This window comes from Cinclus cinclus, chromosome 3 (genome assembly GCF_963662255.1).
Source record: "Cinclus cinclus chromosome 3, bCinCin1.1, whole genome shotgun sequence".
In the NCBI taxonomy this organism is placed as follows: Eukaryota; Metazoa; Chordata; class Aves; order Passeriformes; family Cinclidae; genus Cinclus; species Cinclus cinclus.
In genome coordinates, this window is record NC_085048.1 from 64,242,947 (window position 1) to 64,264,950 (window position 22,004).

The 22,004-nt window shown below is 36.8% G+C and overlaps 1 protein-coding gene across 1 annotated transcript in view; it reads left to right on the top strand.

The window, feature by feature from the left end:
* Window positions 1-22,004, top strand: part of UTRN (utrophin) — a 313,286-nt gene that overhangs the window by 218,057 nt on the left and 73,225 nt on the right. The window contains exons 54-57 of the mRNA XM_062490124.1: window positions 6,205-6,334; window positions 16,606-16,874; window positions 18,868-19,014; window positions 20,402-20,480. Of these exons, the coding sequence (XP_062346108.1) occupies window positions 6,205-6,334; window positions 16,606-16,874; window positions 18,868-19,014; window positions 20,402-20,480 (625 nt within the window). The remainder of the gene's footprint in view (window positions 1-6,204; window positions 6,335-16,605; window positions 16,875-18,867; window positions 19,015-20,401; window positions 20,481-22,004) is intronic.

Below are 22,004 nucleotides of genomic sequence, written 5' to 3' on the forward strand. Positions count from 1 at the left end.
TTTTTGTGAAGTTATTTTAGGTGTGGCTTTTCCAAACAGTCTTCAGAACACCTTTTCCTGATTTTAAAATGCTGTTAGATGAAAATGGGGGAAAGAGCCTTACCGGTTTGGAGCCGTAGCAAGTTCAGAAGGAAGTCAGTTATCCTTCCTTATAATAAAGTGTCCCGCAGGAATGTACAGATGCAGTTTGAGATTGTCAGTTTATTGGTTATCAGTTTTTAGAATGTAACAGCTTTGTGTTTCTTGTCTCTAAATTGGAGCAGTAGTGATACAGCATACTTTCCTTCCTCTGTCTTTTAGGCAAAGCAGTTTGTGCGAGAGATGTTTTAGATGCTTATTTTATCTACTAATGCATGTTCGGGGGTATGTGGTATTTTTGGTGAGTAGCCATGAGCCCATGCACTCCTCCAGAGAGAGAAGGGAAATTATCAAGACACAAGAAAGTCTCAGTGAAAAAGTATCCCTGTTTCTAGCCTGAAGCATCCATTTTGATAAATCAAGGGGGAAGTCTTAAGTAAGCTAACATTTCATTTGCCTCTGGTAAAAGATCATCACCACCATGCATAGTCTAATTCTCTTTTGCCCACATCTGTGCTTTTAAATTCCTTTCAGTTCAGTTTCTGTGTGTATGCAGGCAAAAATGAGGAATTTGCTACAGATGTGGCTTCTGGGTCTACACTCACATTGAACCCTTGTTGTTGAAACCCTATTTCCACACTCTTTATTGACACTAGAGCAAAAGAGAGAACAAGTGGCAAATGGTGAACTGAGACACAATTTAGAAAAATGCAGCCTTTGACACTTCTCTTTGGTCCATTTTGAGATGTGTATTTAGATTCTTCTATTTAAAAAATTAAATACTCTATTTATTATGAAGACAATTTCCTCTTTTTAATTTTTTTCCCTCGCTCATATTTCCTTTCCCTATTCTGGTGTTGGTCACTGCTTGTCACAGATTTATCAAAACATGTAGAATTCAGTCTCATTTTTAGAGTTCCATGTGCTACACATGCCTTTGTATCTCTAGATATTAATGGTTGTGTATTAGACACCATTTTTCTCCTTCATTATTTCTGTTGCCACATAGATTTTATATGAAGTAGTAAAAGGTAAATGTATGGTGGGCTGCACAATCTCAAGTTAAATATTGTTCTTTGACTGTTTTCTTTATGAGGTGGGGTAGACACATAAAATTGACTTTTACAGAGAGATGTGTACAGAGGCAAAACACTTTTGAAATTTTATGTGTACATGTTCTATTAAATAGTATCTGACAGGAAGGAACAGCTTTTAAACATGCTATGCTTATTTTCTTTCTAGTTCATTCTTTAGTGATGGAGACAGCTGGCAGAGACTCAGTCACAACCTTTATCTCTGTATGATCTTTATAAACAATTCCTCATCTCACTCTGAGTTTGCTCAATCATCCTGCTTATTCTTCACATCCTATTAAATGCCACATATTATTTTTTTCAATTTCATTTTAGTGTATAAAATAACAGGAGTTTTTCAAGCACCGGGTGCAGAATAAAGATGAATAAGTAATTAAGTGCTACAGGAGCTGCTGATTGGCATAAAAGGCTACAGTGTGCTGAACTGATACGAGTTACAATAACATGCATCTTTACTTCCTTGAAAGAGTGCATAATGAGACCTGATTTAAATATGTTCTGTTTTTAAGAAACATCCCAAGTGTTTTCTTTAAAATTAGCTTTGCCTTCATCTGTTGGAAGTACTAAGCAGATCCGCTCCTTGAATTATTCTGTACAAGCCTGTACAATTCAAAAGAGAAAAAGAGACTGCAAATTAACAGTGAGTAAGTTTAGAGGTCCACTTAGTGTGCTCAAAAAGCAATTTTAAGGTGCAGCTGAAAGAAATAGGTGCTTTCAGGATACATTAAACTGTAAAAGTCACAATAGGAAAAGTTTTGTAGTTTTTTAAATTTTCCAAGAGTGGAAAAATTTCAGCTGCAAAGCATTCCCAACAGAAATCTTTTAATACCCTGGTTTAGGCAACTTCCTTTAAACATCTTTGCTTACAAGAGGAGTTGGGTTTTATGTTAGAAATCAGATGTGTCTTTAATGAAGAGAGGGCAGATGGGTTCAATTATCTTGGTGTAACAGAGCAAATGGTGTATTTCAAGAGTTATAAAGGTAGTGACATATGTTTCTCAGTCACTGAAAGAGGAACAAATCAAAATGGAGAGTAAATCACTGGCTCATGGTTGAAAATCTTGGAGCCACTTCTGCTCTCTTCCCTGAGAGGAGGATTGTATTAGTGGGATCCTGGGTTAACCCACTGTAGTGTGCTAACTTGAGACTTCATACCTGCAAAATTAAGGCTGCATTGGTGTTCGTAGTTATTCCTTTGTTTCGTGCTGCATAAAATATTTCTAGAGTATAGTTTTGTAAGCACATGTCCATCTACCAGTGGAAGACTTTTTTCAAAGAAGGTTTTTCTAAAGTATTTCTTGCTAGTATTGCTTAAGGTCAGCTATAAAACCAGTTTGTACTGATACTGGATCAGCACACCAGATTTTAGGTTTTCAGGGCTTTTCCCCCCTCTTTTGTAAAAATCAAGGATGTCTAAAATTAGTGTTGGACTCTTGCATGTCCTGGTTTATGTAGGAAGTAATAATGGATTTACAAATGCAACAGAAGTGTGTAAATCATAGACGTTGGATTTAATAGTCTGTCACCTGTCAGATTACTGAGGGAAGTGAAGCTTTCATTTTAAACCATTACCTAAACTATACAGTAATTTTGCATTTGCAATTGTTGTATGAAATACAGTGGTATGAATTACTGCCAAAGTAGTGTGCAGCCCCTTTTTGTACGACCAATATAGCTTTAATATATTATTGTGCTTTTATAAAGATAAAAAAGCATAGTGTAGCAAATATAAATGTGTTATCTCTGTGCTCAGGGTTCACTTTTTCATTTTGTACTCGCATCTGCATGCTCAACAGGACTCAAAAAATACTGCATTCATGTGTTTAGCTTATTATTGGACAATTTTCAGTGACAAGTTTTGAGATGCTTCTCAAGTTTATTTTTTTGGTGGGTTTTGTTTGGTTTTTTTGTTTGTTTTTTGTTTTGTTTTTATTTGTTTAGTTGGTTTTTGTCTGTTTTGTTTTTGGTTTTCTTTTGTCACACCTTCACCTATTTAATCTATGCCAAAACCCTAGTATCAATTTTCTCCTAATTTTCTCCCTGAAACGCATAGCCAGCAACAGGAGGGTAATTCTCCCTCTAATAAAACCTTTGCTTCTCTCAAAACTTGCAAATGCTATAACTGTTTTAGTTCTTAATGACAAAAGGAGAATGTAGTAATATCCTGTCTACTGAAGGAGGTGCATCTATTCTGAGTAGCCACTGGAGGGGTATCTCCTGAAAAACTAAGTAAACCACTAAAATATATTATTGCACTTCTTATTATATAAAAACCTTTAAAATAATCCAATTCAGGATTGCAGGTTTTATGTTCCTTGCTGGGCTTTTTATTACTTACTTTTACTCTGTAGTGTTCTTCTAGATGTGAATTTTCCAATGAAATCTTTATTTTGTCCATTCAAGACAGGTGATATTTCAGTTCAAGATCAGATTTATAAGTGGGTTTCTTTTTTTGTTTTGTTGCAGAGAGGTTTGCTGGCATAAGAGATAGTATTATTGGTATGCTTGGTTATCCATTGTGTACTCTCAGTGCTTTTCTTGTTTATTGACAGATACACACAGAGAAATATATTGAGTATTGCTAAGGAGAAGTTATGAGAGTCTGAGTGCATTACTTTGCAGCTGTGGCATAAGAAAAAAAAAAAACAAAACATAATTAGGAAGTCTGTGGTGTGCTCAAGGTACTCTGCTGCAAAATGAATTTAGTAGTATTATTCCAGTGTATGGTTTACTTCATGCTAAGAGAGTTCTCTATCAAAAATATTGATAAGGATTGCCATGGATGACTTATAGCTGATGAGCTGTATGGGCCAAAGTCTTAAAATCTTTGTGTTGTCAACCTCAATTTGCACAACTTGAATGGCAAGGATGTTGGAGAACTAAATCCAAGGTCTCTTAGGTCAAACTTGATTGAAGTTTAAATTGAAGGTCAGTAGAAGTTGATGAAACACTATGTGAGGGTAAACAGGAGAGACAGAGTAAAAGATCCATCTCTAGATTGTTTCTAACTGCTGGAATTTCTTAACATACTCAAAATATAACATAGCCTCCCTTTTCTTGTGTACTTTGGAAATATTTTGGAAGTTATATGGAGGAGAGAAAAGCAATTCTAGAAATATTTCCTACTTGCAAGTCTAGTAATCAGCCCTCTGTTTCTAACAATATCTTTGAAATTAAAATACATTATAGTTTACTGGTGCATCCACATGGGTTCTACTAACCAAAAGTCTTTTTTAAATGGGGAATATTTCAAGCCATAATACTGCCTTCCTTCTTTCTTGAAACAAATCCCAGTGCTGAGAATGCTTTAATAATTTGTAAAATATGGATGATTCAAAGTCCTTATTCTGGTGTGTGTAATCTGAAGTTAAAATATTGATACATACTGTGTTGAACTGAAGAGATTCTTCAGGAATGTTGCTTTTACAATGCTTCCATTACTTTTTTTTTCCCCAAGTATTTTTTTTTTTTTTTTAATAAGGAGGGCTTGTTTTTTTAAATGGCAATTTTTGTTACTTACTACATGTAGTATGTACTGAATCCTACAAAGAATATTATTGCTATTCAGAAGCATACAGAGATAACACTGTTATGAGGAGTGTTTGTATAAATACAACAGTTAATGGTTACTGAAAGTTGGGCTGTATAATGCAGGCTCCTAAATGTAATGGAGGTTAGTGTGTTTTCAGTGATTAGTTTTAGTTGGGGTTATTTATTGATTTACATGTTTGTTTATTTGTTTATTTTATTTGAAGCAGTAGAATGGAAGGATTTGGAAAGTGAGGAAGATAAAGGAATGAAGTGGGGGAGGAGGGAAGAAAATTAACATCTTCCCTCCTGCTAAGCTAAAGTTGAGGTGAGGGTGTTTTTTGTGATTGCAGCATCAAGAGACTAATGAATGAAAATGATAAGACAGCATTTGTGATGCTTTTATGGTATCTGCTTTTCAATCTTTTCTGTAGTAGAATACTCATTTTATTATATAATGTTGTCAATACTGACTAACTGCTTTTTTTGATCTGGAATGGAGCCTTAGCAAATTGTGACAGCAAAATAAGCCTTGACTTTTTAATTAGAACTAAAAAAATATATTGTAAAAATAAACATAGCATTCTAATAATGTTTAAAGTATCTTCTGTGTTTCTGTATGTGGAAAATAATACAAATAAAACAGGAAAAGCAGTTTCCTTCTAGGTGGGACAGGTTTATGCTTTTTGCTGGACAAAACTGATTCATAAGAAATGTAACAGCTGACTACTTATCTTTTTTTTTAAAAAAAAACGTTGGTTACACTGAACCCTTCAATAAAGTCATAAATGCTGGAGAGCAAAATACCCTGAAATTAATTTCCACCACCATGAAATAATCTTACATAAAATTGATTTTTTTCTTACCATGTAGAAGTTTCAAAAGGGTTTTTGCATAATAAAGATCAAAATATTTGAGTAATTTAAATAATGGGGTTTTTTTGGAATGTGTTCTCACAATAAAATTTCTGATGCCTGTTGTCTAAATGTAAAAAATATTAGTATATGGCGGACAGAAACAAGATATTTCATTTCCTAAGGAATGTTAACAATTTTTGCAATTCTTCTTAGCATTTGTAAAATAATTGTCTGAAGTCTCAGTAGGTGTAGTTTGCTGTGTAGTTTGCTGTTATTCCAGCTATCAAAAAAATATACAGTCTGTTGTAAAAATTTACTATATATTAGCAATCGTGTTGAAAGCAATAAACCCATTAAATTTACTTTTTAATAGAATTTTAATGCAGTAGTTTCAGTTTATTAGGCTTATTTTAGACTTACATCGCTTTTCTTGTATTCCTTTCTTCAAGGCAATTTCCTAAAAGTTACCCTTCCAGCCTCAATTTCTTTCTGCTTCTGTTTTGTAAAATTTGCATTTTATCTTGCCATCTGAATAACGTTGGCTATTACTCACTCACTAGCCAGGTCTGGTGGGAGAGATGAAAACAGAAAAAAGTATTGTTCACAAGGTCAAGTTACAAATGCATTCTTCTTTCCCTTCCCAAAAGGCACTGAGGCGTGAACTGAAGGATAAAGAGCAAACCATTCTCAACGCTGTGGACCAGGCACGACTTTTCCTTGCTGACCAACCAATTGAGGGGCCTGAGGAGCCAAGGAGGAGCTTGCATTCAAAAACAGGTCAGAAAATAGTCACTTCTGGGGAGGGTCAAAAAGAGAGAAAGGACTTGAGTGTCTCCAGTACATATTTTATATCCCAGTTACTTGCTCAGACCTCAGAATTTTCTTAGCAGCATCCTGATGGCTTTTATTTCAATGTTTAATCTCAAGGGTTACTTCACTGCTTTGTAAGTACATATATTTTAATGGAAGAAGTAGAAACATCTGCCTTTTTCAATTTTTGGTTCAAAACACTAGTGATGGTTCTGTTCTTTTTTCTTGACACAATAACATATGCACCTTAAATGTAGTCAGAACAGTACTTCAAGGAGTCCCATTCAAACATCCATATGTCTATTGCAAAGTTTTACTCCACAAACAGAAATAAGCATATTTGGTGGTGTAGCTCATTAGAAATAAAATAAATCAGCTTTAGGGAGGCAGTCATTACAGAATCCTAAAGATTTGAATATTAGGTTTTTTGAATCATTGCTAAGGAATAGAACCACAGCTCTCCTAGGGGCTGTTTTTGCATAGTATTTGTTGAGATAATACTCTAAATATCAGAGACCTACAAGAAGGTAATAATTTTTCTCTGCTCCCCCACAACCACAAAATACCTCTGATATAAGCTACAGTGTTATTAAGTCTTACTTTTAGTTATGCAAGAACAGTTCTCAGAAAATGTAATAATCTGATTTTGCAGAGCTATCAGTTGTGGTAGGATGTGAACTATTTACTATTCTGTCTCATTTATAAAATTACAGCATATCTGCTTTTACCAGGAGTTAGTTTTTTTCTTCCCATGCATCGTCATATACATCTACATTGCAAACTTCTTAAGTTTGTTCAGTGGAAACAACTAATCTTTCCTGCATCCATACTATGTGGTACTTCTGTACAAAGTTTTAAGAGGTTTCATATTCCCTAATTCAACTTTGTGATGAAGTTTGAATAACTGGTGGTTAAAGCCAATGGCCCATTTATCTCACTGATTAGTGCTGCTGGTATCTTAGCTTTATTTCTGTTTTGAACTCCTGACTCCTAAAAATATTCAGTTTCTCTTTACTCTCAAACGCATTTGCTATATGGCAACTCTAATGCTTTAGTTGGTCTAAATCACAAGTAACCTTGCAGTTGAAAAGTAAGGATGCTCTCTGTATATTTGTGTTTATTCTTTCATACAGAAGTTTGAAATTGAAAACTCTCTCCTCAAAAACATAGAACATCTCAGCACAAATGATGCCAGTACATAAAACCTTACCAATGTAATATATTCATTTTCTAACAGGATTTGATAACAATGATGTAGTCAGTGTTGATTGATGGCATGCAAACTGCAGGAGCAAACTTCAAATTATAAGATGCATCATAAATTCTTGCTATCCAGTGATAGCAAGATTAAAATTATTATTATTTTGTGCTATACCAATGGCAGTGAGAACAGTATAACAGGGAATTTGATGACCATGGTAAACTACATAGCAATAACAGCCATGGTCTGCAAGTGATGCGTGTGTGTCTCTGGTCTAGTTATTGTATTTGAAAACCAATCGTATGTTCAGACTGGGAACCCTCAAACATGTGCACTGAACTTCTTTCCTCTTTCTTCTTTACACTCAGTACTTCCATGGACTTTCTTTTTTGAGCATGTGATAGGTTAGTCTTGACTTCCAGCCAAACTCCCACTTATGTCTTCCACTGCAGTGGAATAGAGGCAAGAGATGGGAAAAACACGAGTGAGAAAGCTCATGGGTCAGGATGGGGATCAAATGGGTCACAGATGTGGATTCTGTACAAACTACTGTTGTGGACCGAGCAGGTTTAGCTTTGGGGAAAACAAACTATTTATTGCCATTTAAAAGAAATAATTAAATACTAAGTTGGTTTGTAGTGGGGAAAAAACACACGACCATTAAAACCATGGCTTTCCTCCTGCCCTTCAGATTGACTCCCTCATTCCTGTCTTCTTCCCACCTTCTTGTGATGCCAGTCATGCTCAGAGAGACAGCAAGTGGTATGAGAGGGTGGGAAGGTGGTGACTCCATGGTTTGCCTAGCAGTTTCTTGCTCCTTCTTCTTTCCTCTCACGCCTTTCCTCTTTGTGCTGTCTCCATTGGGAATATCTGCCTTATCATGGGGTTGTTCCTCTGACTTTGGTGTTCCCTTTGCTGTTTCTCCTCTTGGTTCCCTCCTCCTCTCTCGTGTTTTCTGTTTCTTAAAGACACTTTTCCTGGGGTGCCACTGTGTGGCTGAGGGCCTCAGGTGTGCCCCTTGGTGAGTTGACCGGAGTCTGCTCCCCCTGGGACAGGGCAGCCCCAGCCTCTTCTCCCTGAGACTCCTGTGAAGCTCCCGTTGCTGGCACTGGGCACTAACATCCTGTGCAGAGCAGGCCTGCACTTTCTGTAGATTAATAGACCTTCAAGTCCTAAGCCATCTTTAAATCATTCCGTCTGAGCTCATATATATATATATGTAATAAGCTGTTAATTTTCACCTAGGAGTGAGTCTAGTAATTTTTTTCTGACAACTGATGCCACCAATCTCCAGAAAACTTAATCTCTGAATTAGAAGACAGCTAGACGCACGCAACTTTTCATCAGATTAACCATTTTCAGTGAAGGCTGTGGGCTTTAGTTTGCTTTTAAGATGTTATTTTTTTTTTATTTTCTGTCATTCTCTTGGTCACTGGTGTTCTCTATAGTTGATTGAAGTTAACTTGTTAACTTCATGTTGATAAAGGTGGAGTGTGGTTATATGGATTCTAAGATGACAGTCTGTTTTCTAAAAATATTGACAAACAGTCAACACTGTACTGTCTTGATTTGAACGTTGCTTTGGCTGGTTCTATAATAGAAATAGCAAAACTGTTTTACTAACTCAGTCTTGCATTAATTGGAAATCACAGTTTCTTGAGGTTATTTTTTACCTTGTATAAGGGAAGCAGTGATTATGGGGGAATGGTTAGCTAATCTGAAGATTATAAAGGTTGTAAAATTGTTTTCTATTTTTTCAATCTCTCAATTTAATTTATTTTTTTTAATTATTATTTTTAATCAATTTTTAAAATTATTTTCTCCTTCACCATTGGTCTTTTTATGCCAAGGAGGGCATTGTTACAAGGGCAAGGAATGAGATAGATATAGGAGAAAACTGATAAGAATCAGTTTTGAGCTTGTCTGAGACCTGGTTGACGGACTTGTGCACATATACATTTATTGTTCCATCCAAAGAAAACAGTTGTTACAGTATGCCTTATGATTACCCATTATTGTCTGTAAAGGTCTTCTTAATTTCACACATAAGAATGTGGATTCAGGTTATGAGTAAGCCTTGGTTTCTTCTTTCCCATCATCACCTTATGCTTCTTGTGTTGGCCTTCTACTGTACCAGAGAGTAACTAGCACATTCAGACAGAATGCTCTATCTTCCAGGAAACTACTTTCTTAGTTAATTATATCTCCCATCTGTCTTTTCTTCTACTTTTGTTTTGCCATGTTTCTGTAGAGAGGCCCCATCACAAAAAAAAGCAAGCTTCACAGTCTTCCTGTATTTGAGCTACCTCAGCATCTGAGTGGAGCTGATTGATAAGCCAGCAGGCCAGCTGCTGAATTTCATGGATGGACAGGTTAAAGAAATTGAAAAATCCTCATGTTCTTAGCATTTTTTGTCACTTGTCCATAGTATAGGAGAAAATTTTGATCTAAAAATGTTAATTATTATTCCCTATGGCATAGTTACAGCTGGCTTCTTAAATGCATGTACTGTAAGGTTACAGGCATTGGAAAGAAGGAAAGCAGATTTCGTATTTTGTGTCCCCAGGGTTCTATGAACCCCTGTTCTATGAGCAGGGTCCTATGAAATTCTGTCCTTAAATTTCCACTGAAGCAGTGGAACATCCTAGCAGATTATCACAGGCCACTACACTGATTGTCATTGTAATAGTGAATGTTTTTGGAAGTCTGCAGTGTTTTCCAACTACTTTAGTAACTTAGTTTTCTTAGGACAATTAGATTCCTAGCTTTGAAAGCTGCTATTTGATAGCAAAGGTTGTTGTGATAAACACAGCATTTAAAAATAAGTATTTACCATCTGTTATCTCCTATTAATTAAGTAGAAAGCTCCATAAATCACATATGTGTTATAAAATGAATATATTAATAAGTATCAGTGCATTGTATGTAGATACTTTATTTAAACTTGTAGAGGTACAATATCTTTACCTCTTTCAGGCATAAATAAAAGCTGAATTTTTTTGCTTACTACCACTGACCACATTTAGGTAAATTTCTCTGCCATAATTTTGCCTTTTACAAGGAAAATCTCACTGAAAATAGGCAATTTACTCTTTTCTAATATATAACAGGTATATACCAGGCAGCATTACTATTCCCAATCACTTGTGTTTGTTCTCTAGCTACCACACACCACTGGGATATTTTTTTTTTTCCTTTGCTGTGCAGTTGCACTGAGTATGAAGTCCTGACTGTAAATTAGAAGTGTTTAGGAGAATGAAGAGATGTAGCCCACTGGAAGTCAGTCGAATCATATCCAGAAACTTCTTACACTATTTTCAACATTGCTGCTTTTGTTTTAGTTGGAGCTCATTCACTTGTGACTTTAAGAGTTTCTTCGTATGATAAGAGAAATGTGCAGTTACCCATGAGAGAACCATAAAATACTTACCTCTCTCATTTTCAAAATGAGATCTTTTAGTCACCCTACAAGTTTAGTCCACTTCGGTAAAGCTTTGAAATTCTTCCTGTAGGGTCTACATGGCTGTCTGCTTGGAGCCCTATTAGTTCAAGGAAATTGTTCCCATTTGCTGACTGGTGTGGAGTGCAAACTTAGAGGATTTTAATGGAAACAGGCTGGCCTGAGTTCAAAATGGTTAATTTTATTATTGGTTGATTGTTTTGGGGTTTTTTATTCATGAGGACCTTGGGATATAAACCTAGTCTCATTCACTGTTGACCTGTAGGCTCTGTTGTGTCCCAGTTTTGCCTGAAATACAGGCTATTCTCTGGGTGGAAGCATGATTACATTTAACCAACTGCTACTTATTCTTAAACTTCTTGTTCCCATCACATCAGGGCTAAGTTTTCTGTCAAGGTTCTTAGAAACTCAGACAATGCTTTCTCTGCAACAATGCTAAAGACTTCATGATAGCACTCCTTTTGGATCTTCTGTGTAGGAGTTTGATAATGGGCCATTGTGCCTTTTCAAATGTTCTGAAAGTTTTGATAATGAGCACAGTGCTGTGTCATCCACTGTTTTTTGCTGCAAAGATTGATTAAACTAAGGAAGAGAGAATGCTTGCCATCATGTGAAAAGGAGGCAACATGAATTCATCTCCTGTTGCATCATATTTGGTTAAGAATTTAGCAGAAGTGAAAGGAAATTAATGTAATTTTGGCAAGATGGAAAGTGATCACTAGCTCAAGGCTACATAATAAGGAATAATCAGTTGCTTAGAATGAAAACTGCTACAGCCAAATAGTTTAAGAGGTCTAAAATAAATTCTTAACCAAGAAGAATTTTTTTCACTGGTATTATCCATATATGTAAGTATGCAAGGAAATTATATGCTGAAAATCCCAGCCTGAAAGTTTTTCCTTCTATGGCACACAGTCTTTACTAGAGACACAGAAAAGCTGTTGGAGCTTTCAGTGCTTTGTTTGTGACAAAAAATGCATATTAAAATCAAGTTGTTGGTTTTTTCTTTTTCCACTACAGATGACCTTTTTTCCCTGACTGCAAGGTCAGTTAATATCTGTCCTCTCTGGTAAACAGATGGTCCAGTGATATAAGCTGTTCTTATTCTCTGAGCAGCTGCTCAAGTGAAGATAATGTTATAAATTCCATTAAAAAAAGGGGTGGGAAGACACCCATCAAACTGATGATTGAGAAGACTTTACATTAAGTAGGAGCAAAAGAGCAATGACTACTGTATAAAATTTTTTCATAGCAAAAAGGAATCCTGTCTGCTGGTTTATGTAATGACAGGCTGGTTAAATAAATTCCAAACAGGTGAAAAATCTTACTGTTAAGACATTTTCTTTGAGATTTATAATTTTGTGCTATGCAACCAGTGTCTTGAAGAATGTGATCTCTGCTTAAAAGAAAGTAATGTGTTTCTCATTAATAAGTTGGGCTCTTGTGATGGAAGACATGAAGATATACAAGATGTATTTCTGTTAAATGAATATATGCTGAATGGTTTATAGCTCATAAAAGCACGTTTTGCTCTATTTCCCTAGTAAATGTCTTTTTAGTGCAAGGTTTACAAGCAATTCCAAAGCTTTTGTAAAATAAAGCAGTCTTGCAATGAATTAATATTTTTCAAATACAGTATATGGTAGATATCCTTGCACAATGACACTGATTTGACAAAGGGTCTTCAAACATGTTTTGGGTTTCGGTTCTGTTGGGATACTTGGGATACCTAATCACTCTGGAATTTTTTTTTCCCATCCCCAAATAAGTGATTAGCTCTTTTGTGAGTAAAACTGCCTTGTTTTAACTAAGTCAGGCTGTTGGTCCCTTCTAATCACTTGGAAGAGATTTACAGGAACATCTAATCCATTTGTTAACCCAACACCACCATAACCACCCCTGAACCTATCCCCCTAGTACTACATCCGGTCCATTTATTGCTACAGCAGCTTTTCTTATTGCCTCTGTTAGACTCATTATGTGGAGACCCCAAAAGGTGTTCCCAGTCAGGGAGACACAAGAGGCTTCCCTCAGAGCAAATATGAATGTACCCCTGTTCTGTTCCTGGGTCTGCCTCGTGCCCTCTTGCTGTCCCTCAGTCTTTTGGTCACTCCCACCCTGCTTCCTTGCTGTTTTTCATGCCCTAACCCCAGCCCTGTACTGCCCCCTGGTAATTGGTCCCTGATGCCTCTTCCTCTGCCCTCCATGTACTTAACCTGGACCCTCAGCACAGGCCTTTTCCTCTGATCCTGGACTGTCTATGTGCATGGCTGAAATAAAGATCTCTGTGGAACCCCTGCAAAGGCTTTCCTGCTTCTTTACCTGCAACCATCCCAACAGCAATCCAGACAGCAAGCAACATCATTGGATCTGATTTGTTGATACCTTTAAGGAAAGCCAAAGAGTTTTGCAACATTTTCAGCCCTTGCTATAAGGCTTTCCACATGTTCTTTGTCAAGCAACTGATCTTTTGAACTAGCTAATAATCTATCTTAGACCTGCTCAGGTCTGGCAGTATTCTCCTCTTTGCAGAGCACTCAATGCAGAATTGGTAGGTTTTGACTCTGGCAACAGATAAAGAATTATGTGACTGCATGATGTTGGATCAAAATGGTAGATTGTGGCTTTGTGTATAAGGAACGTGTCCTTTGCCCAGTTTCTGGGCATAGGTTCCTCTCTATTAACATGTTCAAGATACCAACAGAGGAGGCTTCATCCAGTGGGTCATCCAATTTTCTGTCACCTTTCAATGAAACTCAGTGTTGCCTTACTTTATGTAAAGTATTCCACCTCTTTGTGCTCCCTTAATCCTCATTTCTAAGTCTTGCAGCTTTCACCCCAGAGGTTTGGTTGCCCACAATCTGTAGCTGTGTCATAGGAAACCTCAGCCTGTGAGACAATCTGTAACACTAAACTTTGGTCCTTAGATGCAGCTTGACTTCTAGATTGTTTACAGTCCCTTTGTCATTGGACTGTAGTGAATTCCCATTCATTCATCAATATTATTATTCTCAAAGGTGAATTATTCCAGAATTACTCATGGTAACAACTTCTTTGCTGTCTTTGCAAAAGCAATTTGTAGCTGTTCTTTTCTGTGTAAAAGAATTCTTTTCCTGAAAGAGAATTTTATTTAGAGCTTGAACTTTATTTCTTTTCGAAAGAAATAAATGCTTTCTTTGCAGAACTTGGGGTAAAGATCATTCCAGAACTATGTTGTGCTATAATGCAGTTTATTCTACTGTGAAATGCTATAAATCCAGAGACAAGATGCAGTTTAGCATAGCATAGCTTTGGTCTTCATCTTTGTTCTGTCAGTATTGCAAATTGTAGGTTACTGCCACGTCTCTGTATCCCAAAGCTACATATGTAGTTCATATCTTTTTGCATCTAGTTAAGCATTGCAGGTTTTTTTCATGGCCATTTCATTCCAGATTTCTCTTCTGCAATACCTTCTTGCCACTGCAGTGTCCTAAGTCTGGGTGTAATCTCTGCTTTTACAGACAGAGTGCACATAGGCGGTGCTCTCATGTGATAGCTTATGACAGTTACCCAACAAGTCGCTGAAATATTGACCTAAGACACTTGGTAAGCTCAAAATGTCTTTTGTACCACTCAGCTGCACTCTTTCTTCATATGGTCCCTCTTTTGAGGTCAAAACATGCATCACAACCCACGGGCTGGGTGTCTCCCCTTGGTGCTGTTGGCTCTTGTTGGTTACTCTAACCTTCCACTGTGCTCTGGTTACCATTTCTCATTTGTTGTTTCTCCTACATAACCACTTCCCAGCAAGGCCCTTGTGCTTTTGGGCAGCACGCTCTCTTCCCTGTATCAACAATTGTAATACAAATTATAATTGCATTGTGGGTTGATTTTAGTTTGGTAGTTTTTGTTTTTTTTCCCAGATGTCATCTGGATTGTCTTGTTGAATACTCTTCTAGTAGTCATAGTCTAGCATATATCAAGACTAATATGGGGTAACAAGAGTTGAAAAAAAACTTCAGAAGAGAAAAGCAGAGCAAATATGTGGAATTGGTGGGCAGAAACTCTGGTTGTAATCTAAACAACTCCGTTACTTTTTTATCTGGGAAAAAAAGTGACTTCTGAACAAGAAATTGGAGCGTATTTCAATGTTTGGTTTTGTGTTAATTACTTAAAATATGCTTTTCTGTATTGGGTGCTATGGGACAGCAGCTGCATACAAGAGGCATAATAGGGTGACTTTAGCAACCATAACTGTGCAATACTTTGACATTCATCTGGCCTTTGTAAAGCAAAAACTTCCCTCCCACACTGTTTTTGTCTGTTGCCCCCTCACCCTCCTCCACTACATTAACAACTCATAGCTCAGCCAGTTATAATAATTTTAAAGACAGTCTGTCAGTAAATGGAAGATTGTATGTCTCATCTGACTTATGACAAAAATGGTACTTTCATCTTCGCATGATTGTGTATAATTTATTCATTGGCAACACTTGAATTTTAATCACAAGAGTACTTTGATAAATCTTTTCCAGGGCTTTTATATAGGACTGAATAGAAGGCCTGTTGGCTTAGTTTCAGTGCATGTCACGTCTGTGCATCTTTTGTTCTCTGGTTTTTGCATTATAGTTTCCTGTGCTTGCTTTTATGTAGAAGGGGAATCCTCTGAGACTGTCTACATTTGTTTGTCATTACTGAAGCAACTCTTCCCCGATGAAGAAAGCTTCTTCCCATGAGTTTTTTACAGCAAGGACCCCCTGGGCAGTAGACAGCAGGACCTGCTGGGGATGTTTTATGGTGTTTTTTTTCTTTTTTTTTTTTTTGTTTTGTTTTGTTTTGTTTGTTTCTTTGGGTTTTTTTTAGCTTTCTGGCTCTCTGGTTCTTGCTCAGTCTCAAACTGAAGGTTTTCCATGGGTTGTATGGGATCTAGACGCATAAGCCTGAAATTTGTGAGAAACAGGGCACCATAAGCTTGATTCTTTTCCAGTCAATAGCTTCATGGAACATTTTTAGGTTTGGAAAAGCTACTTCAACCAGCCTTTTTGGACTTCAGTGTTAACATAGAAAAAACAATGTAGTGCTGCAGAACCACATTGTTTCCCCCCTCCCCACCCCCTCATGGTGTTTAGTATAAACTTGGGTTTTGCTACTGAATATGAAGAGACATCCTGGTGGCACAGTGAAAGGGGGTGGTAAGAGATCCAGGAGCAAAGCATCGTCCTTGCTTTTTCTATGTGAAATGATCCAAAGACTACTTACTGAAGTTTCCAGGAAGGAAGGAAGTTCTTATATTTCCTTTCCCTGTGCCTCCAAAAGTAACAAATCAGCAGTTAGCTGTTTTTACTTTGTGGGTATCATAATATATGGAAGTCAGGAATAGTTCACTGTCTTCTGATCAAGGTCTGTGTTGTCAGTAGGAGTGATGGAGATTTATTTAATTTATGGCAAGGTGGAATTTCTTTTACCTAGCACCTGCTGAAATAAGTCACAGTTGACACTGGACTTGCTGACTGTCTTGAGTGTGTATTTCAGGAGCACTATCTATTTAAGTAGACAAAAATAGAAAATAAACAGTGTAACTGTTCTTTCCCTCTGCAGAATTGACCCCTGAGGAGAAAGCCTTGAAGATTGCCAAAGCTATGCGTAAGCAGTCATCAGAGGTAAAAGAGAAATGGGAAAACCTAAATGCCAGTGCCAGTATATGGCAGAAGCAAGTGGACAAAGCATTAGAAAAATTGAAAGACCTTCAGTGTGCCATGGATGACCTTGATGCAGACTTAAAGGAGGCTGAAAATGTGAGGAATGGATGGAAACCTGTAGGAGACTTGCTCATAGATTCATTACCAGATCACATTGAGAAGACTATGGTAAGTGTGGAACCTCAGGAAAATATTTGGTTTGTGTGTCAGACCTCTCCATTCTAATCCCTTTAGTCATATTATATATTTATACACTGTATGCTGAAATTCTCATGTGCAGTATAAAGTCTTTAAAGATGGTATCTGAACTCTCAGATAAAGTTGTGCTGGGCCACATTCCTTGTGTTGGCTGGGATTACATACACACATAGATCTGTTTGGCCATCAAATGTAGCTTTCTTGTTAGAAAAAATACTTAGAGCTTTTTTTAATCATGCAGAAATATATACATAGTTTTAATTTCTGTTCCTTAACTTTCACAAACTTAACATGTCTGTTGTTTGTATGAGTGAATATTTGCATTTGCTTTTACTTTAGCCTGGTTTCTCACCAGGATTATTTCAAACTGAAGAACACATACTACCCTATAGTGTTGTGGGCAAACCAGTTCTTGCTATTTGGGTTTTATGCAGGGCTGAGCATGCTAAGGGATGGCTGCTCTTGATGGGTAACTTCATGGATTGGGTAGAGACCTAGTAATCCAGATCTCCCAAGAAGGAATGTCTTCTGATAATTAGCATTGTCCAGAAAAGCCATCTGGAAACAGTACAGTGCAGTGAATATCATGGATTCCAGGAGAATGTGTAGGTATGGTGGTGAAAATTGCTGTTTCAGGCAAATTTTACTGCTAAGCTTCTGTTTCACAAACACAGATTCTCATTTTTTAAGCTTAAGAATGAATATGGCAAAGCATTAGAAGACGGCAGGGTTGTGTACCTGACCATCCATGTCTTCATAGCATAGGATGCTGGTGTTAGAAAAATAAAATGGGCTGCAACCAGATTTCTGTAGATATTCTATCTCTGTATACAGTGTCTGTGAATTCACAGGGCTACATTATTTCTCATATAGCAATACAAACATTCTCATTCTCCAAATTATTGTGTTACTTTCGAGGTTAATGGAACTGAAATCTTTAAAACAAAGGCAGTCAAAGCTGAGTTAATATCCAGACTGCTGTTGATTTGAAAAGAGTAATGAATCTCTTCCTCCTAATCCTAAAATGCTAATGCTGAATGGCTCCTTGTTCTCATACTATGAAGTGATTTGTCATATCTTAATGGCTTTTCCTGAAAAGTAGATGAAAGCAATGTTTTTCAGATTTTCATTGTTGTGGAAAAACTGTAACATCTGCTGAAACAGTAGGGGCTTACTGGCTGTCCAGAAGCCCAGTGTTTCTTTCTTGAAATTGTTACTTCTGTTCCTTGGCCTAATGAGAGTGATTTTTGAAGGGAGGTAAATAATTGAATGGTGCAAAGAAAATACTTTCCTTACAGCTGTTTTGGACTTGTTTCCTGATGTTTAATCAATCTGTTTATAGGATTGAACACTTAACTGCTCACAGCAAGAAAGACATTTAATACATCTTTTTAACTGTAACTAAAGCTTGCATCAATTTTATCTTAATACTGTATTTAGTTCGATTTGATTCAATAAACCTTTTACTTTTTTTTAGTCATTGTAATAGCTTTACTGTCTGGTTCTAATCAGGTAAAACATTGTACTCCTTTTCCTTAGAAGATACATTCCTTCATGCTTTGCTAGTTCTATAATAGCTTTTAAATTGCATTTTTGTCAGCTGCTTAATACTTGAAAACTATAGCTACTGAAGAAATTTTTTCTTAAGAACACTTGTCAGGCTGTATACTCTTTTGCGAAGAAAAGCTCTAAAGCCATACAGCACCACAAAAAAATATTTTAGGGCTACAGTTTGCTTATGGGAATTCCAGTAAGTTTCATACTGTTTTTTCTTAAAGGTGGATACGAGTGATGCAATAAGAATATTGAAGTGAGTGAACTTTCTTTGCTGAGGACTGACTTGTGTGCAGTTGTTTAGCATAAACTGCCACACTGGGCAGGTCAGCACCATGTGGAGTTTACAGTGGCTTTTGTGCTGCTCAGATGTCAGTTGAACATAAGTGCATGTTTCTTACCTTTTTAGGCTTTTAGAGAAGAAATTGCTCCTATCAACTTAAAAGTTAAAACAGTGAATGATTTGTCCAGCCAGCTGTCTCCACTTGACCTGTATCCATCTTTAAAGATGTCTCGTCAACTGGATGATCTTAATATGCGTTGGAAACTTTTACAGGTATTCTTCTCAATATGTACAGTAGGTGTGTGGGGAGGGATATTTCTCACTCTCCTCTTCTTAAAAGATTCACTTTTTACCATTTGTTTATTACTTCTGTCACTAAGGTGTCGCTACAGTCCTTCAATCTATTTCAGCAGTTTCTTCAAACAGGAAACTGCATTTAAGTCTGGGGAATAGGGGGAACTATTGCTTCATGGGGGTTTTTTTATGTCTTGTAGCAGTAGATTTTTACACATAAATCTGTCACCAAAAACTGCTGTATAAATTTCTGTTGTTTTTCCAGCTTGTGTGAAAGCTGTTTTATTTTGTCTTTGAATGTTCAGTTTTTGTAGGAAATTTCACTTAAAGAGATTTGAGTATTAGAAAAGCTATAACAAGATATAAGCAATAACAATTTAGCATTAAAAGCTAAAGAAGGTGATATGCTGAGAGATTCATATTGCTTAGTTATGATTATTGCGCTTAAATGGTCTGAGAAAGGTAAATCAATGTGCCTGATTACAGCTGAAACTCATACATAGTTTCACAGTGAATGATTTAGTGAAGTTTCTTACACCAGTTAAAAGCTCATTTTTGAATTTTTGAAATCTCTCCTTTTTGTGTTTTTTTTTGTTGTTTTTTTGTTTGCTTGCTTGTTTTTGCGTGTTTTTTGTTTGTTTTGTTTTATTTTTAATTTGGTAGGAAATACTTATCACTTCTCTAGTCAGGATGGTGGGAATGAATTTTCAAAACCTGGGCACTAGTTTCTTGGCCAGTAGTTTTGAATGAGTCACTCCTGATAGTCAAAGCTGTTATTGTGTCATATCAGACCTTTCCTTTCCTAATATCATTTGGTAGTGGGGTTTCTTCACTAATTTAGGTGTTTTGGGATTTTTTTGCAGGGAACGGGTGTTGTGTGTGTCCCCTCAATTTTAGTTAACCAAGCAGCCAAAGTACTGCTGGGTGTGCTGCTGCAGTTTCAATTAAACTGAGGGGAGTCATGTCAGCCAGTGAAGCACTATCTTCCAAAATGGTTTAGTGCTGGAAAGGCAGCTGAGATCAATGCAATCAAACCAAGACCTGCTGACTATGAGAATTTGGACGACGGAAGGGTTGGGAGGAGGTCAGAAGCTTCAGCAGTTGGCTGTAGTCACCATGAAACTACTGTAGTTAGTTATTGATCTACAGTTCTCCCGCAAGAACAGTGCAAGATAGAAACATGATTCTCATTAAGCAGATGAAAGAAAAATATGTAGCCTTGAATAGGTGGATGTCAAAAAATTGCTGTGACACGCAAAAAAGTTGTTTTCACTGAAAGTAATGTAAACAAGTGATCTTCTTATAGTGACTTTGGTGTTGCAAAGTGCATGCAATGTAGATTTTGAGTGTGTGTGTTTATGTGTAGGTGTCTGTAGAGGATCGCCTTAAACAGTTACAGGAGGCACACCGAGATTTTGGACCTGCATCACAGCATTTTCTTTCCAGTAAGTTCCTTGAATAAATAGATACGTGTAAGATATGATGGCTTTCTCAAACACTGACTGATCTTTACTCCAGGTTTCCCTGTGGCTTGAGGAAGTTCCTCTTCCATTATATTATCTCCTTGTTTTTGTAGGGGTGTTTCATGTTCATAACAACATTGACATTTTGACTAGGGTGCTTCTCACTCTATCGTTCTTATATGGTTGTGCCCTCATTACTTTATTCTGTGTCCTCTGCTGCACTGTCTGACCAGTGACTGTTTCAGAATCTTTGCATGGTCACGACCTCACCTTTTCATCCTTTGCTAACTCTTTCTTCCATTTCCTTTTGCTTCTACACTTGCTGGGATGGCACAAAGGAAGAGCTCTCTGGATTTTTCTTTTTTTTTTTTTTTTTTTTTAAAAGACTCTGTGTCATGCATTCCTGGAACTTCAAGTAAAGGGCTGGGAAAAACCAACATGCATCACTTCCTCAGGATCTATCCTTGCATCTTTTTAATAAGCATTTTAGATGTGTAAGCCTATAATCTCACATCTACTAAGAGGGGGGAAAAGTGGAGTTGATACAATTGTTACACATAGGTAGGTTGTGGTATGGAGGTCCATGTTGGTTTCCTGATGTCCAGCCTACCTGCCATCATCAGAGCTAATGAGACAGAATTTTATCCCAATCACCTCTCCAGTTTTTAACTGAGGGTTTCTATAAAAAAAGATGACATTATTGCAGGAGTTGAGAAGTCAACATAAAAATGAGCAACTCTTTCCTAGAGATTCTGAAGTAGTGTATGTCACTGTGTAGCTAAACTGCTAATATAACATAAATCACTAAATAAATCTGGATTTTCTTTTTTTCCCTTCACTTGACCATATTCTTATTTTGAATTGACAGTTACTTTTTCAGTAAACCAGATGCAGTGTGTATAAAATATTACAGCTGTTATGCAAACCAGCAATTCCTGGAGCTATTTTGTCCTTTTTCTAAATTGACAGAACAAACAAACAACTTTAAAAGTATATGACTTATTTCTTTTTTAAAGCCCTGTTAGAAATGTTGCATACTGTTGCCACAGTGGTTTTGTAGCTCTTGTGGTCTCAAACTTGTAACCTGATCAGTACAACTATTGTAATAATTTGTTAGAAAGATTATAGAGTGCTACCTTTGGCACTGCTGAAGAATGCCAAATGAACTGTTTGTAAGACCTGTCAGTCTAGCCTATGTAAATAAAGCAGTGTAGAAAGCAGTGTAGAAGTTGTTTCTCAGAATCTAGCTTTCATTCATATTCTAGCTGAGGGAGAATCAGTAGAAGAGGCCACATGTAAAACTTGCCAGGAAAGGTTGGCTGGTTTTGTTTGTCTTGGCCTGGATCATTTCCTTGAATTGGCTAACAGCATGCCACAATAAAATACCATGTTCACAAGTCTGAGTGGTGAACTGGCTTTGTTGCTGGTTAAAACATTCATAGAATTATATCCACAGAGACTGTGCAGTGCCTTATCAGCATTCCTCAGCTGTGTTTAGGGAGTATT